The sequence below is a fragment of the Gopherus flavomarginatus genome, chromosome 1, assembly GCF_025201925.1.
Source record: "Gopherus flavomarginatus isolate rGopFla2 chromosome 1, rGopFla2.mat.asm, whole genome shotgun sequence".
Taxonomy (NCBI): domain Eukaryota; kingdom Metazoa; phylum Chordata; order Testudines; family Testudinidae; genus Gopherus; species Gopherus flavomarginatus.
The window spans coordinates 272,529,892-272,545,785 of record NC_066617.1 but is presented as its reverse complement, the minus strand read 5'-3'; the positions used below and the strand labels follow the sequence as shown (position 1 = coordinate 272,545,785).

The window sequence follows — 15,894 nt, the reverse complement described above, 5'->3', positions numbered from 1 at the left end:
TAGGAAACTCACTTAGCCAGGAAGGAGACTTGCGTAGAAATCCCTGCTCCAGAATGGCAGTTCAAATCTTGGTTTCTCACCTGCCTTGCAAATGCCCTAAATACTGGACTAAAGATTGTGAGGGACATATGGACAGACACATGCACTCTTTCTGAAACTGAGCCTGAAATCTTTTTCCCGGCCAAAATGAACCAGGTCAAATTTATGAATAGTTTCAGGTTGACTCAAACTGCATTTTTGGCTAATAAATTAAAATAAATTTCATCCAGATCCAGTATCAGTCCTTCAATCACGCAAAATTCATCACTTCTAGATATAAAAACCAGGCCTGTCGATTAACAGCAGTTATCTTACGCGATTAACTCAAAAAATTAATCATGATTAAAAAAATTAATTGTGATTAATCACAGTTTTAATCACACTGTTAAACAATAGAATACCAGTTGAAATTTATTAAATATTTTGGATGTTTTTCTACATTTTCATATATTTTGTATTCTGTGTTGTAATTGAAATAAAAATGTGTATTATTTCTTATTACAAACATTTGCCCTGTAAAAATGATAAAAAATAGTATTTTTTAATTCACCTCATACAAGTTCTGTAGTGCAATCTCTTTGTCATGAAAGAGTGAAGTAGTTGTAAGTGCAACTTACAAATGTAGATTGTAGACTCAAAACCAAAACAATGTGAAACTTCAGAGCCTATAAGTCCACTCAATCCTACTTCTTGTTCAGCCAATTGCTAAGACAAACAAGTTTGTTTACATTTACAGGAGATAATGCTGCCTTCTTCTTATTTACAATGTCACCAGAAAGTGAGAACAGGCATTTGCATGGTACTTTTGTAGCTGGCATTGCAAGGTATTTATGTGCCAGAAAGGTAAACATTCCTATGGTCCTTCATGCTTCTGCCACCATTCGAGAGGACATGCTTCCATGCTGATGACACTCGTTAAATTCAATTAACGCATTTTTTTTTTTGTGACTGAACTCCTTGGGGGATAATTGTCCCCTGCTCTGTTTTACCCACATTCTGCCAGATATTTCATGTTACAGTAGTCTCGGGTGATGACCCAGCACATGTTGTTCATTTTAAGAACACTTTCACTGCAGATTTCACAAAACGCAAGGAAGGTACCAATGTGAGATTTCTAAAGATAGCTACAGCACTCGACCCAAGCTTTAAGAATCTGAAGCGCATTCCAAAATCTGAGAGGGACAAGGTGTGGAGCATACTTTCCGAAGTCTTAAAAGAGCAACACTCCAATGTGGAAACTACAAAACCCAAATCACAAAAAAAGGAAATCAACCTTCTGCTGGTGGCATCTGACTCAGAAAATGAAAATGAACATGAGTCAGTCCGCTCTGCTTTGGATTGTTATCGAGCAGAACCAGTCATCAGCATGGACCCATGTTCCCTGGAATGATGGTTGAAGAATGAAGGGACATATGAATCTTTAGCACATCTGGCATGTAAATATCTTGTGACACCAGCTACAACAGTGCCTTGAGAATGCCTGTTCTCACTTTCAGGTGACATTGTAAACAAGAAGCAGGCAGCATTATCTCCTGCAAATGTAAACAAACTTGTTTGTCTGAGCAATTGGCTTAACAAGAAGTAGGACTGAGGGGACTTGCAGGCTCTGAAATTTTACCTTGTTTTATTTTTGAATGCAGGGTTTTTTGCACATAATTCTACATTTGTAAGTTCAACTTTCATGATAAAGAGATTGCACTACAGTACTTGTATTAGGTTGAAAATATTATTTCTTTTGTTTTCTTACAGTGCAAATACTTGTAATCAAAATAAATATAAAGTGAGTACTGTACACTTTGTATTCTGTGTTGTAATTGAAATCAATATATTTGAAAATGTAGAAAACATCCACAAATATTTAAATGAATGGTGTTCTATTATTGTTTAGTAGTGCGATTACTCACAATTAATTTTTAATTGCTTGACAGCCCTAATAAAAACATAAACAACTTATTTTTCTGAGCCAGACTAGTTCTAAGATATGCCACCTCTTATTGAAATAAGCCACATTCAAGACAGAGATCAAGAGGAAGAGTCTTTTGAAACACAATTTTGAATTACTAGCATTATACCGCCAAAGGAGAAGAAGGCTGAAAGCCACATGATGGTATATTATTCCTGTGGAAAATTTTATAAATGGCCTTTAATTGGATATTTAAACTCCCAAGAATTACAGTGTAGACAAAATAAGCTTTTTTTTATCCCATTTATTTTTATTTAATACAAATCCAAAACAAAGGGAAACCATGGGTCAAAATAAATAAATGGGCTCAATCCTCCATTGATACAAATAATATGGGAGAGTATGGGGAAAAGTGGTTTCTGATACAATATATATATATAGGAGAGGCCCCCCAAAAATGGTCAGGAATAATTCAGTCAAAATACTGTCTGACCTAAAAAAAAAAAAAAAAATTCTGGTGGATCTACGTTGGAAGGAACAATCAAGGATCCTTAACCAACAGTTCCTGCTTCCAGATGGATCCTGAGTTGAAATTATGGTCTCACAGCAGACCTACCCTGATACATGTACTTGTTGGGCAGGGATATGGATCGAAAGGCTTGAGAACTTAAAGCCTAGATTATGCAGGGATCTATAGACTAATATGAAGAGAAGGGGTTAATTTACACACTTCATAAATGTTTGAACATGTGGGGGTGGCACGTGGTTCCGTGTACTGCCCCTTTTTGCCGGCATGGTCCCCTCAGCTCCCATTGGCCACAGTTCCCCATTCCCAGCCAATGGGAGCTGCAGGGGTTGGTGTTTCGAGATAGAAATGGCATGCTAAGACTCCTGCCAGCCCTTCCCCCCCCACGCTGCGCGCACACACACACACAGGGCCATGCTGGCTTCTTCTGGGAGCGGCATGTGGCCACGGCAGGCAGGGAGCATGCCTTAGCGAGAGTCCAGCAGCACTGCTGGAGATCGCGATCGACTGGGAGAGTCCCCAGAATGACCAGTTGCTCACGATCAACTAGTTGGTGACCACTACTGTGGGGCCACCATAAAATAGAGTTAAGGTGAGATAAAGTCACCTTTGCCCCCACTCCCTCAGGGTGCATCTTCGGTGCTATGCCTCCAGGAAAGAATCCCAGCCAGAAAAAGGGGGTCAGTGAATTCCAGAGTTCAAGACGCCTTAAGGAATACCCTATCTCTAGCCCCTGACATTTAAACCTAGTAATTTTTCCTCAAATGGCTTAGTTCAGGTATGGGCATACTTTTTGGCCCGAGGGCCACATCTGGGTATGGAAATTGTATGGTGGGCCATGAATGCTCACAAAATTGGGGTTGGGGTGCATGAGGGGGTGATGGCTCTGGCTAGGGATGCGGGCTCTGGAGTGAGGCTATAAATGAGGAGTTCAGGGTGCGGGAGGGGGCTCCGGGCTGGGGCTGGAGCAGTGGGTTGGGGTGCAGGAGGAGAGAGTTGGAGGTGCGGGCTCTGGGGTGGGGCTGGGGATGAGGGATTTGGGGTGCACGAGGGGGCTCCGGGCTGAGACAGGCAGTTGGGGCACAGGGCAGGTCAGGGCTCCGGCTGGGGGTATGGGCTCAGGGATGGAGCCAGAAATGAGGAGTTCAGGGTACGGGAGGGGGCTCCTGGCTGGGGAAGGAGGTTGGGGTGCGGGAGGGGATCAGGGCTTGGGCAGGGGGTCGGGGCACGGGAGGAGGTCAGGGATGCAGGCTCCAGAGGTGCTTTCTTCAAGCAGCTCCTGGAAGCAGTGGCATATCCCCACTCCGGCTCCTATGTGGAGGTGCAGCCAGTTGGCTCTGTGAGCTACCCTGTCTTCAGGTGCCGCCCCTGCAGCTCCCATTAGCCGCAATTCCCGGAGGGGGAACATTCTGCTGCTTCCAAGAGCCTCAGCATGAGCATGGAGTGGCCTCCTACCCTGCTCCCCGGCTGGACCACGGGAACAGGGCAAGCCCCAGACCCTGCTCCCCAGCGGTAGGTTGAGGGCCGGGTGTGGCCCATGGGTTGTAGTTTGCCCACCCCTGCCTTAGCTGATCTCAGCTTTTGAGATAAAAGCAAGGAGATGAGCAGTCTATGAAATAGCCACAGCCCAGACCATTTATGGCTGAAAACCAGTGTTTTGGTGGTATTGTGTTTTGTGAAGTGAATTTGAAGACAGTGTGATCCATTAATATAATCATTACATTATTTATGGAGCACTAAAAGTGTGCTCAGTGCAGTAGGAAACGTGAAAGAAGACATTGAGGAACACAAAATCTAAATTAAATGTTCACCATACCTTAAACACACCTCATAATAGTATACATAGAGTATATGAGATAGGTAAAATATAAAGCCTTTATACAGCTAGTTAATTTTATGTGTTTTCTTTCTCCCACCTCTCTCCTCCTGTTCCTCTCCAGTGGTTGATTATCATGGAAAGGACTGGTGGAAGAAATATGTTTTACAGAGGGGTTTGACTGGTGAGAGGGAGGTTCTTTGGTGAACAAGGCTTCAAGCATAGGAGTAAAAGGGAAGACGGTTGTGAAGATATGAGGAAGAAGTGGACAGTCAAGGGGAAGGGGAGACAAGGAGGAAACAAGAGCTGCCTTATCGGTAGAGACATTGCTACTGTAGAACCTTGAAACTGAGCACGGGGAGCTTGACTTGATCTGGAAGGTGAGGGAAAAACCCACAAAAGGATTCAAAGAAGGGAGTTTTCAATGGAGCAAACAGGTTGAGATGTATACAAGACCGATGCAAAGTTGTGAATCAGCTCGGTGTGACACTGTGGCCTAAAGGGCTATTGCAATCCTTGGTTCTGTTATCTTTGTATTCGGCATTGGTGTGACTTCTGTTAGACTGTTATGTCCAGTTTTGGTGTCCACAATTCAGAAACAATGTTGATAAATTGGAGAAGATTCAGAGAGCCACGAGAACAATTAAAAGATTTAAAAAACCGACCTTACAGTGAAAGACTGAGGGAGCTCAATCTATTCAGTTTAACAAAGAGAAGGTTGAGAGGTGATTTGATCAGTCTATAAGTACTTGAATGGGGTACAGAAATTTGATAGTAGAGGGCTCTTCAGTCTAGCAGACTAAGGTATAATAAATGGAAGATGATGTTAGACAAATTAAAACTTGAAATAAGCTGATAATTTTTAGCAGTGAGGATAACCAGTGGAACAATTTGCCAAGAGTTGGGGTGAATTCTCCATCAATGGCAATTTTTAAATCAAAATTAGATGTTTTCTTTAGTTCAAACAGGAATTAATTCAGAGACGTCCTGTGCCCTGTGTATATGGGACCCCAGACTAGATGATCGCAATGGTCCCTTTTGGCTTTCTGTGTGACTCTTAAGTCTAAACTGAGGGAAAGAGGATAAGGAGTGGGGATTTGGGAGTCATAAATATAGAGATAATAGGGGAAGTTGTGAGAGTGGATGAGATCTGTGTTTTGGAAGATAATAGTAATGGGTTGAGCTCCTTAAACGCCCATTTAGTTAAAGGGCAGTTTACAGTGTTCATCACCTTTCATAATTGAATCCAGCCATAATATTTCAAACTCATATAGTTTTTCATCCATAGTGATCTCAGAATACTGTGGAAAGATGGATGGGCATTGTTAGATATTTTATAGAAGGGAGATAGGTGGGAGTGTTCAGGTTTTTTCAAAGATAGCAGGTCAAGGTGGATGAAAATAAACAGAAAACCTTTAGATCTGGCCTATCTATCTTACTCTTGTACGTATCTGGCCCCCATTACTATCCTATATATTTTAACTATACTATACTATATCAGTGCCTCATAAACTTGTCAGTATATTTATCCTCACAACTGTGCTGTGAGGTGAGGAAGTGCTGTTATCCCTGTTTTACAGTTGGGGAGGTGAAGCACAGAAAGACTAAGGGTTCATCTGCATGGTGTGTTAGTCCTCACCAGTGGGGTGTAAATTCTAGTCTGCACCAATGTGTTGTGCACTAACTGGCCAGGGTGGACACCGTTTGTGCACGCTAAAAATTCCTTGGTGTGTGTTAATACAGTCCCGTTTCAAATGGTACTACATTAACACACACTAGGGAACGTTTAGTGCCCACCAGCAGGTTCCACACAGGCCAGTTTGTGCATGACGTGCTGGTGCAGACTAGAACTTACACCCCACTGGTGAGGACTGCCGCAGCATGTAGATAAACCCTAAGTGACTTGCCCAAGGTCACAAAGGAGTTTGTGGTAGATCAGATTGAATCTGGGTCTCCCACAGCCCAGGCTAGTTCTTGGACCACCAGACCCTCCTTTCCTGATCATTAATGACCTTAATAGAGCAGATCTCATAGAGTGGAGGGTGTAGAATCTAGGAAGAAGCTAGAGAAGAAGACGTTGAGACTTCAGGAATAGAGGACGTGCTTAAGGACTTTGGCTGCAAAGATATAAGGAAAGATACAAGGTGATAATTGGAGAGACAGAAATGTGGATTGTGAAAGAAGTTTTAAGGATTAGTGAAGCAAGGGCTATTCCGCAAAATGTTCATGTTGTCATTGGCCTAAGTTCTGTGACCCTAAGTTGTTTTGGAGCTGGTGCTCTCAGTACCTTGTCCTCCCTTTTTAATTATTGTTCTACTTTTATACATCTAAAGCTAAGGATAGAAACCGTCTGAGGAGCTACCTATTGTGAGTGCAAAAAACAGATTTCTGATTCATGAGGAAACCCTCCTTTCCATATGTTTTCATTAAAATTCCCATTAAAAAAGAGTTATAGATGAAAAAGATCAACTAAATGTTTCTGCTGGAATATAGTCAAATTAGCCCTCGTGTTTTATCTCTTAATGCAAATATGGGCAATAAAACTATGCTTATGTTAAGTATTGTTTTACATTTAAATATTTTTAAATGATGCTGTATTAGCACCATGATTCCTGTTCTAACCATAAATTACATGCTCTTATTGACAAATACACCTCTACCTCGATATAACGCTGTCCTCGGGAACCAAAAAATCTTACTGCATTATAGGTGAAACTGCGCTATATTGAACTTGATTTGATCCACTGAAGCGTGAAGCCCGAGGTGTAATATTGTTTTCGATCACCTGTTCCTAAAGTTAGAATAGATTTTCCTGAATGACATCTAAGAAAATATTTGTTTAAAAATGTAGGGCTTTTTCTCAGTGTAATGTGGTAAGTTAAAAAGGATAATCCAAGTTACTGTCCCAGCTATAGTGAAAAATATTAAACTGATAACTTAGTGATTAGACATAACATTAATTTGTTATATATTGGAAATAGGAAAATTGTTTATATTTTGACCCCAAAGTCTAATGTAGTTTATTAACTAAGGCCCTGATCCAGCAAACATACATGTGAGTAATTCTATTAAAGTATTAAAACTCTCATTAGTGCTTTATATTTTAATTGTTAGTGTTGAAAATTTATTTTATGCTTTTTAACTTGACATAACTATCAGAAATTCTTGTAAGAAAATCCTGAAAACTGATGTTTTTCTGTGAAGTGTTATAATATGCTTAATGGTGTCTGCAAGCTGCTGTTTTAATTAACTTTCCTAAATTTCAAACATCTATATTTTACTCTCTTATATGCTTTTAACTAAGGTATAGTAGATGCATTTTTGCTTCAGTACTAATTCAAGGTGTAATATTCATTTCTTTAGAAAACATTTTTGTTGTTGTGCATGCCTAGTGTTTTGTATGTTGTATACTGCATTCAGAATATTTTTTTCCTTCTCACCTATCCACAATGCAATGCCGTTCCCATGATGCACCTCTGCTTGCTGTTTACCTGTATGTTAATTCGCTTGAATCCCATTGGCCCACTGCCATCATGTGCTCGCTGCCTGTTATTAAAAGACTCAGTCGACTGCCAAAGCAATGAAGCGGCCTCTCGAAGCAACTGTAGACCTGGTACTTTGACCTTTCACCTTTTGCTTTGCATGTAGCTTTTCGAAAAAGCAACTAATGAAATTTGTATTGCTTTTTTTTTAACATCAAGTGAAAACTATCATATATTATTAATTTTTAGAAAAAAATCAGTATTATATTTATCCATCTCATTCTCATATGCAATAAATGCAAACAATTTAATTTTTTTCCTAACATTATTTCATTTTAAAATACATTTTCATAGAAGTAAAAATTAGACATAACTGCTTTTATAATTGAAAATACTATAATCCCTCACTGTATTTAATAATAGAAAAAATATAACTAAGAAAGAATGCTTAGTAATGAAACACAAGTGGTTTTTCTTTCTAGAATATTTTAAGCCCAAATTTAAAGGAAATGCCACTTTTGTTGCTTTAAAGGCCTTCCTTTTCAGTAGTTGTGGTGCTACAGTTTTATGTTAATAGTACTGTGCTTTTGCGATCAACAACAAAATTTCACTCATTTTACATTGCTATTATTTGAGTTAAGGTGCATGGCAAGGCATCTTTAACTGCTTTGTTTTAAAAGTATATTACAATATTTTATTAATATAGATTAGAAAAAATCAAAAAATCTGCGAATTTAATTAAATTCTCCTTTTTTACAGGCCTTTCCTCCTGGCGTTCTTCACCCTTTACCAAAGAGACAAGCACTTGAAAAAAGTAATGGTGCCAGTGCCATTTTTAATCCCAGTGTCTTGCACTATCAACAGGCTCTTGCCAATGCACAGCTGCAACAACATGCAGCATTTATCCCAACAGGTATGTGGTATTTGCACTAAACAGAATCCTATTTTAACATTCTCCCCATAAGACAGTGCTTATCACATTGAATATACTTTTACATGTGTGATCCATTCTCTGCACATTCATAACTAGTATGCACAAATATTTTAATACACTATTTTAATTCCTTCTGCAGAATATTAGGATTCAGGAGGTAATTTTATCGTGTCATTAAGTAACTTTCAGTATTTTCTGTTGTTATCCTTATTTTACATATGTCAGAGTACTTTATATCTCTATTAAGTGGCTTGCATGTTGGGTCCATCAACCAGAACTGTGTTTGGTAGTGGGGAGGAGGAATGTCCATTAACTTGTTGGAGAAGGCATAATGCTTCTGTGATACAATGGGAAGTCTGAAAAGTATTGGTAATATTTATCCCTGTTCTTCTGGTGTATTTTGTACTGCCACCGTTACTGTTCTGCAGCCAGACATACTCCTGCTACACAGTACCCTTTGCCCTCTAGACCAGCAGCATGAGCAGCCAAATTATTGTTAATTCCTGCACAGATGCACTATGGGGATAAAACACTCCCCGTCTGCATAGAACTGTTTTATGTGGGAAACTTGTTTCGTTGTCTTCATAATGGAATATTTTATAATCCAGAACTCTCCCCAGATTTTGCAGTTAATAGCTGGTGTTTTAATTCTTAATATAAGTGATGTAACTACAGTGGAATTTTAGTAACATGAATATTCCATTGTTGTTCAGAGCAGTAGAAAATTAGACCATGTCATTTGGAAAAATCTCCAACCCCATCAGATCTAACATCTTGAGCTCAAACGTGTGGTGTGGAGACTTTCTTTTAACACTGTGAAAGAAGGGAGAATATTCTACTTAAATGACTGATTTATGAATGAAGTGAACTTGCAATAAAATCCTCTGTCTTATTCAAAAAGCGAAGTATCTAAAAGTAAATACCCCATATACTGCATTAAAGAGTGCAGTTTCAGTATATTAGTATGTATATCAACCATGAATTTTTAGGCTGATTTAAAACACTTTTCTGTAGTAAATATATTTTCTATTTTTGAATATATTTGCTTATCTTTTATCATATTCTTTAACCATCTAATAATAGTATGAATTAAACAAGTGAAAGAATTCAAGATGCTGTAATTTCTTATTACACAGCTTTACAATAATCTTTTCAGAATAAAAACAAAAATCATATGAACTCCGTGGAAGTTTCCCTGAATAAGAAGTATGTTAAAACTTAGTAAAGATCTCAGGATTTGGCCCTATATTTGTCAAAATATGTTCTAAACATTTATTTTATGCACTTGTTTTATATATTGACTCACTTTAATTTTGAAAATACCCCAAAATCTTGTGTAATTTTCAGTGAGATCCCATGACCATTTTGTAACTTGCGACTATAATGGAAATGTGCAGGAAAATGTGCTAACATCCGTGGGACGGTTTGAAGGAATTTGAGAAATGAAAGAGCATCCAGTGCTTAAAAATGTCTGAGTCCCCCTGCAAATGTACTTCACATCACAGCCATAAGAGCTTGTGGTAGGGTGTGCATTGTTCCTCCTCATAGGCACTGCCTTTCAGAGCTTATCACTATTGTATGCAATTACAGTAAAATGCATTAAAATAACCCTGAAAAAATAAGCTAGTTTGAAAATACTTCAGTAAGATAGCACTCAGATATTTTCCAAACTTAGATGCTTATCTTTCCTCAAGTACTTTATTCCATGTGCTGTTTCTCTTCAATTCACATTTTTGGTTAATCCTGGAGTTGTCATAACCACCAGTACAAAATTAGCTCAGAATTGAGTGACAGTTTATTATGAAATCATGATGTAAAAGGATGTGGGCCTTTTTGCCAGACTTTTAAGGGGCCAGATTGTCATCCAGTCACAGCACAGGTGCACAAAAAAGGGAAAAGGTGCAAAGAGTTTCTCATCTCCAGGAGACTCGGCCCATGAGCCAGGGCACAATGGGAGACTGTCATAGCGAGCAGGAGAACTCAGAAGGTCAGGCGTCACTAGTATCTGTAAAGAGGGGTGGGGGATGAGGACGTGAGCTTAGGGTGACCAGACAGCAAGTGTGAAAAATCGGGACAGGAGATGGGGGGTAATAGGAGCCTATATAAGAAAAAGACACAAAAATTGTGACTGTCCCTATAAAATCAGGACATCTGGTCACTCTGCGTGAGCTATGGGGCACACCCTTTCCATTGTCCGGTAGAATGGGCCTTTCATAGAAGACAGTGCATGTTGCTTCTACAGTTGTTGCACTTCTCAGGGAGTCCAGGAGGAACTGTGTGTTCTGGAACTTGGCTCTAAGTACATCTACACCTTCCCATGTGGGGCTGTGGCTATAAATATTGCACACCCTATGAAGAACTGTGCATGAAATTTATTCTTTGGTTTAAAATGGTAAACCAATATTTCCTGAACTAGTATCAATTTTAAATACGTTCTATGTGTTCGGTAGAAATGTTACAGTTAGAACCAGGTTTTGCTTATAAAATATGTGGAAAACTAATATGTTGTTTTATATAATTTCTCTGCCTTTTCTAACCAATGACTGCCTAATTAATGGTTGGGGGCTTCATAGCACTGCTTATCTTAGATTTTTTGCACTGTAATTCTCTTTTAATACAAAACACACACTAAATCAGTATGACTACTTCATCCACACTTTTTATTGTTTGGTGAATGGTTTTTTATGATCTGAAAAGCAAGAGGGTAGTGTTTTTCTTCAAATGCTGTTTATTAGAACTTTTATGACTGCTGGAAGAGGGGAAAGTGTGTGAGGGTTATTCTTCATGATAAGGTCATTCATAGTTTTTTTGCTGTTAAATAAATACATACATACATACATAAAAGGTTGTTAATATCACCAAACAGGAATTCTGCAAACTTAAATCTATCTTATGTGCTGAATATGTAGTAGTAGCATAATGTGTTATGTACCATGCCACTTTGTTCCTCTTCCTCTTCCTCTCTACCCTCCACCTTCTCCCCACTACACACTGTACTCACCATCCTAAAAACCCCTATCCTTTTTCATTCGCTTTAGCAGAAAGGATAACATCTGAATGAGCACAAAAACTGAACTCAGCTGTACAGAGGCCTCTCTACCCCCATCCAGAGTACTTTTGAGGCACATTGGCAGGACATCACATGGAATGTTGCACAGTCACTAGCCATGCAGCACTGGTTCTGTTTCCAGTTCTGCCATTTTAGCATTTTTGTTGATAAAAATAACATTAGTAATTTGTTATTAAAAACATATATGTTAATATTTACACACAGATTTAACAAAATCACCACTGAATAATTAGAGAATTTCTATTGAATTAAATGTTTTCCTTTGCTTTGTGTGAGCAAAATTAATAAACATTAATCTGTCTAGCTAACATAGTGCTGTCTGAATTGTTGAATGGATTTAAGCAGCCATTAGATAATCCAATATTCAATCAAGAATTTTTTTTAAAATTCTTATTTCTGCAAAAAATAGATGAAAGATGTTTATGAAATCTGGTCTATCTTAAATACGCACACAGATGTATTGGTATTCTGTAATAATACTTTAGTATACAATTATTTAACGTCACTCTTGTAACACAAAAACTATGAATGACCTTAAGACTGTGTTCAGCTAACTTCTACTTATCCTTGGTTATGCTTGAGTCTCAGTTTGAATGTTAACTCTAAACAGCTAACCTGTTTCTTCCCTTTATTCACTTTTTCCACCTATCATTGCATGACATGCAGGGTCAGTTTTGTGCATGACACCCGCTACCAGTATTGGTAGGTTCTAAATTTCTTTATTAATCTCTTTTATATTGTATACTATACCTTCAGTTGTTTGCAAATCTTAAACGTGACTTGATTACTAGATTTAAAGGTTCATTTGGCTTTTTGATTGACTTTGTAGGATCTTAGATTTGTTTGTAGGTTAATATTGTAGTTTAGATGTGACATCACCTGCTATAACAACCACACTGCAAATGCATAAAATCATGGATTCCAATCTGCTTTTCTGTTTTCAAAATTGTATTTCTCTCAATATGTTTTATATTTTATAGTATTTTTAAAATCATAAAATATTGGTAAAGCAAGCTAATTTCATCAGTGTTTTGAAGTTTCATGGTGGTGTGCCTATTTCTCCTTTTTGCTGTGTGTTAGAAAGTTTTATCAGAGTTTCCCAGAAGCATTTATTTTAATACTTGTAACTGAAAGTACTTTGAGACCTAAGGTCTGAATTGCATTCCCTCTTAATTAAATCAAATCCACTTGAAAATTTGCAGCATTTGAATGCACATATTTTATGGTTGCAAAATGAGCAACAGACCCTTACTCAAGTGAATAATTCTTATTCAAGTGAATAGTCCCATTGATTTTAATAGGACTACTCACTTGAGTTTCAGTTTCTCATGTGAGTGAATTTTGCACATATTGATAAATTTGTCCTTAAATTAAAACTGAACAAAAAAATAAATGTTCACAATCTGCTTTGCTCTTTTAGATCAAGCAAATTAGTATTTAAATCAGGAAAATAATTATAACACTGATTTTTGCCTCAAAGCAGATGGTAATTTAACTCAGATAAAATCCAACAGTTATAGAGAGACAACAGAACATAAATCCAGAAACATAAATATAAAAATTGTATGTATGTTTAAAGCAAGGCTGCAAATATACTTTTAACCTATAATACTGGTAAATGACAATAAATAAAACAGTTTCTTTTCTTCCCAGTACTAAAAATGAAAGATTTCACTTCTTAAGGGATGGTGTTTTAATGTGTTTTAGTTACTTTAAAATAGTCTTTCAAGTGATTGAACAATTCTTACTTAAAGTGATAAGCTGCTTTGATAGACGCCCAATTTAAAATAATTTGTCAAATTCTTAAATATAATACCAGCAATCAGAAGTATTTTGCTTTTTCTGGGAATCACTGATTATGTTGACAAACTTCCTTTAATTGTACTTGTAATAAGCTATTTTCCCTTTTTTATTTCTCTGCCACGCTTTCTTGCTTTGCATTGTGATTGCATGCCATCTGCTGGTTTAACCCATGATGGCTTGCTGCTCTGATATTCACCATGCCAAAATACCACTTCTATTACCATAATGCTGCACCCTCCTGTTCATTGCTTCCATGGTTCCCCTCCTGAAAGTGCCCATGATGCACAGCGCTACGTCCGCCACTGTCTCTGCAGCAGCAACTCCTGCAACAAGTGTCCCCTTCGCCGCAACAGCCACAGCCAATCAGGTTTGCTCCTTTTAAAGCTTTCTTTCACAAATCCCAAACTCTAAATGAGTGCTGATATTTTTTTAAAAAAAATTCTCATGGAGAATTTTTTTTTCATGTTTACCCATCAAATTTTATTTTTAAATAGTTTATAGCAAGTGTTTATGAACAGGTTGCACTTATTTAGAGTTAACATTTATTGCAAATAATGATGTAGCTATGTTTTATGTTGCAGTGTTTGTTTCTTGTATCTAATATTGTGTAATTAACCCAGCTGAGAGAGAATCATTTTAGTAGTGGACTCCTTGTTAAGATTTACAACTAACTTCGGATGCCAAAAGGAAAAAATGTTACAGCAGTTTTCAAATGTCCATATGTGTTAATATCCTTTTCTCCATACAGTGTGTGTAAATGACTAGCTTATTGTGTTCGTGAAAACTGACTAAAACCACAAGTGAGCAGAGTCAGCTGAAGATAAGCTTCTTGAAAAGGAAAAAGTAAAAATGCCAGTAACATAAGGAATAACTCACATTTACATTCTGGATATTTAGCTGGAAAGTTGGACTCCTCTGTCCATCCTAGATTTAAAGGGGCACTGCCAACCTGAAAATGACATTTCCTTCTGAAAATATTGTCTCTGCTGTTGTTATGAGTCCATCCCTAAGATGCAAGAGAAAGAGATCAGAAGTAGTAATATTTTTTCTTCTTCTTTTTTTTAATCAGTTTTCTGATGTAACTGTGTATTACCTTTCCCTTCTGTGCCCGATCTACTGAGGATATGAGTCTGTTGCAGCTCTCCCTATGTGAGCTGGGCTCTTTAGCTTGATCTGTAGAGATTCATGTTTTGGAGGTCCTCAGTTCAATCCTCAGTGTGCCAGCCTGCACACCACTTTCTGCATTGGTCACTTTTACTGTTTTATTGATAGCCAGGTGCATCACTGTCATGCAGTGTTCAGGGAGAGCTTAAATGTATACTCTTCCCCAAGTTTTTCAAAAAGGTGTTTACCAGCAACAGCAATAGTAAGCTGAAACTGAAGAGGTATAGGCAGATTTGCCCACAAAGAGAAAAGGAAGAAGCAGCGGCCTTCAGCATAGTTATCTTGTTGCCACTGGCCCCCCCTGCAAACCTAGCAGAGGAGCAGAATCGCATGCCAATTTTATTTAGTTATTTAGAATTTTTAAAAATATTCAGAATGTATTATTTAAAGGTGTTCTACTGGAAAATTGAACTCCGTTTAATAGCAATTCAAGTTTGGTAATATAAGTTACCATGATGTATAGTATTCTAGGGGAAATATACTACCTCTGAAATACACAGTGCTTTCTTGAAGAAACACAAACAAACATCTTCCTTGGTTTTAGGAGGGTTTACATTTTTCAGTGTGATAGTGTATTCATGGCTTTATCTTTTGTTCTTCACGATATTCTTTTGTACATCCCTTTCTGAAAGCTAAATCATTTTAATAAGGAAAATGCTGAAGGATGATGTTTGGGAATAGAAGACAAATGTCACAGGCAACTGATGTGCTTAAAATTCAGCTGTTTTCTGTTCTTCTCGTTTTTGTTTTGAAGGTATGGTAAGGTAATGAATAACATCGTGGTACTACCCTAAACAGTCAGTTGATGATCCTGTAGGTTTGCTGGATTTCAGGTTCTCAAATCTTGTAGTTAACATTGCACATAAGAGTCTCTGCAACAGAAATTGGTTTAAAAGTGCGTAGTGAACTTTTGTGAAGCATTGTGATCAAAAACAGAGACACAAACAAGTGGAAATACAGATGGCACGGGAATAAATAAAACAAACAAAGGATATGTCTATACTGCAGTTGGAACCAGGGTCCCCACTCCGGGTTGAGAGACACGTGTTAGCTCTGCGTGACAAAGCTTATTAAAAATAGCAGTGTAGCTGGGGTAGCACCGGTGGTGGATTGGGCAAGTTGCCCGAGTATGTACCCAGTGGCTCCAGCTGTATTCA

At 38.0% G+C, this 15,894-nt stretch overlaps 1 protein-coding gene across 10 annotated transcripts in view; it reads left to right on the top strand.

The window, feature by feature from the left end:
• The window catches only part of MBNL2 (muscleblind like splicing regulator 2), a 172,651-nt gene that overhangs the window by 125,617 nt on the left and 31,140 nt on the right, over nucleotides 1-15,894 (top strand). For 3 of the 10 annotated variants that reach the window (XM_050950253.1, XM_050950190.1, XM_050950181.1), the window contains 3 exons: nucleotides 7,844-7,897; nucleotides 8,526-8,679; nucleotides 12,437-12,472. In XM_050950253.1, coding sequence (XP_050806210.1) covers nucleotides 7,844-7,897; nucleotides 8,526-8,679; nucleotides 12,437-12,472 — 244 coding nt within the window. Of the gene's footprint in view, nucleotides 1-7,843; nucleotides 7,898-8,525; nucleotides 8,680-12,436; nucleotides 12,473-13,845; nucleotides 13,941-15,894 lie in introns of all 10 variants that reach the window. The other 7 variants (XM_050950198.1, XM_050950224.1, XM_050950206.1 and 4 more) reach the window with 7 other exon arrangements.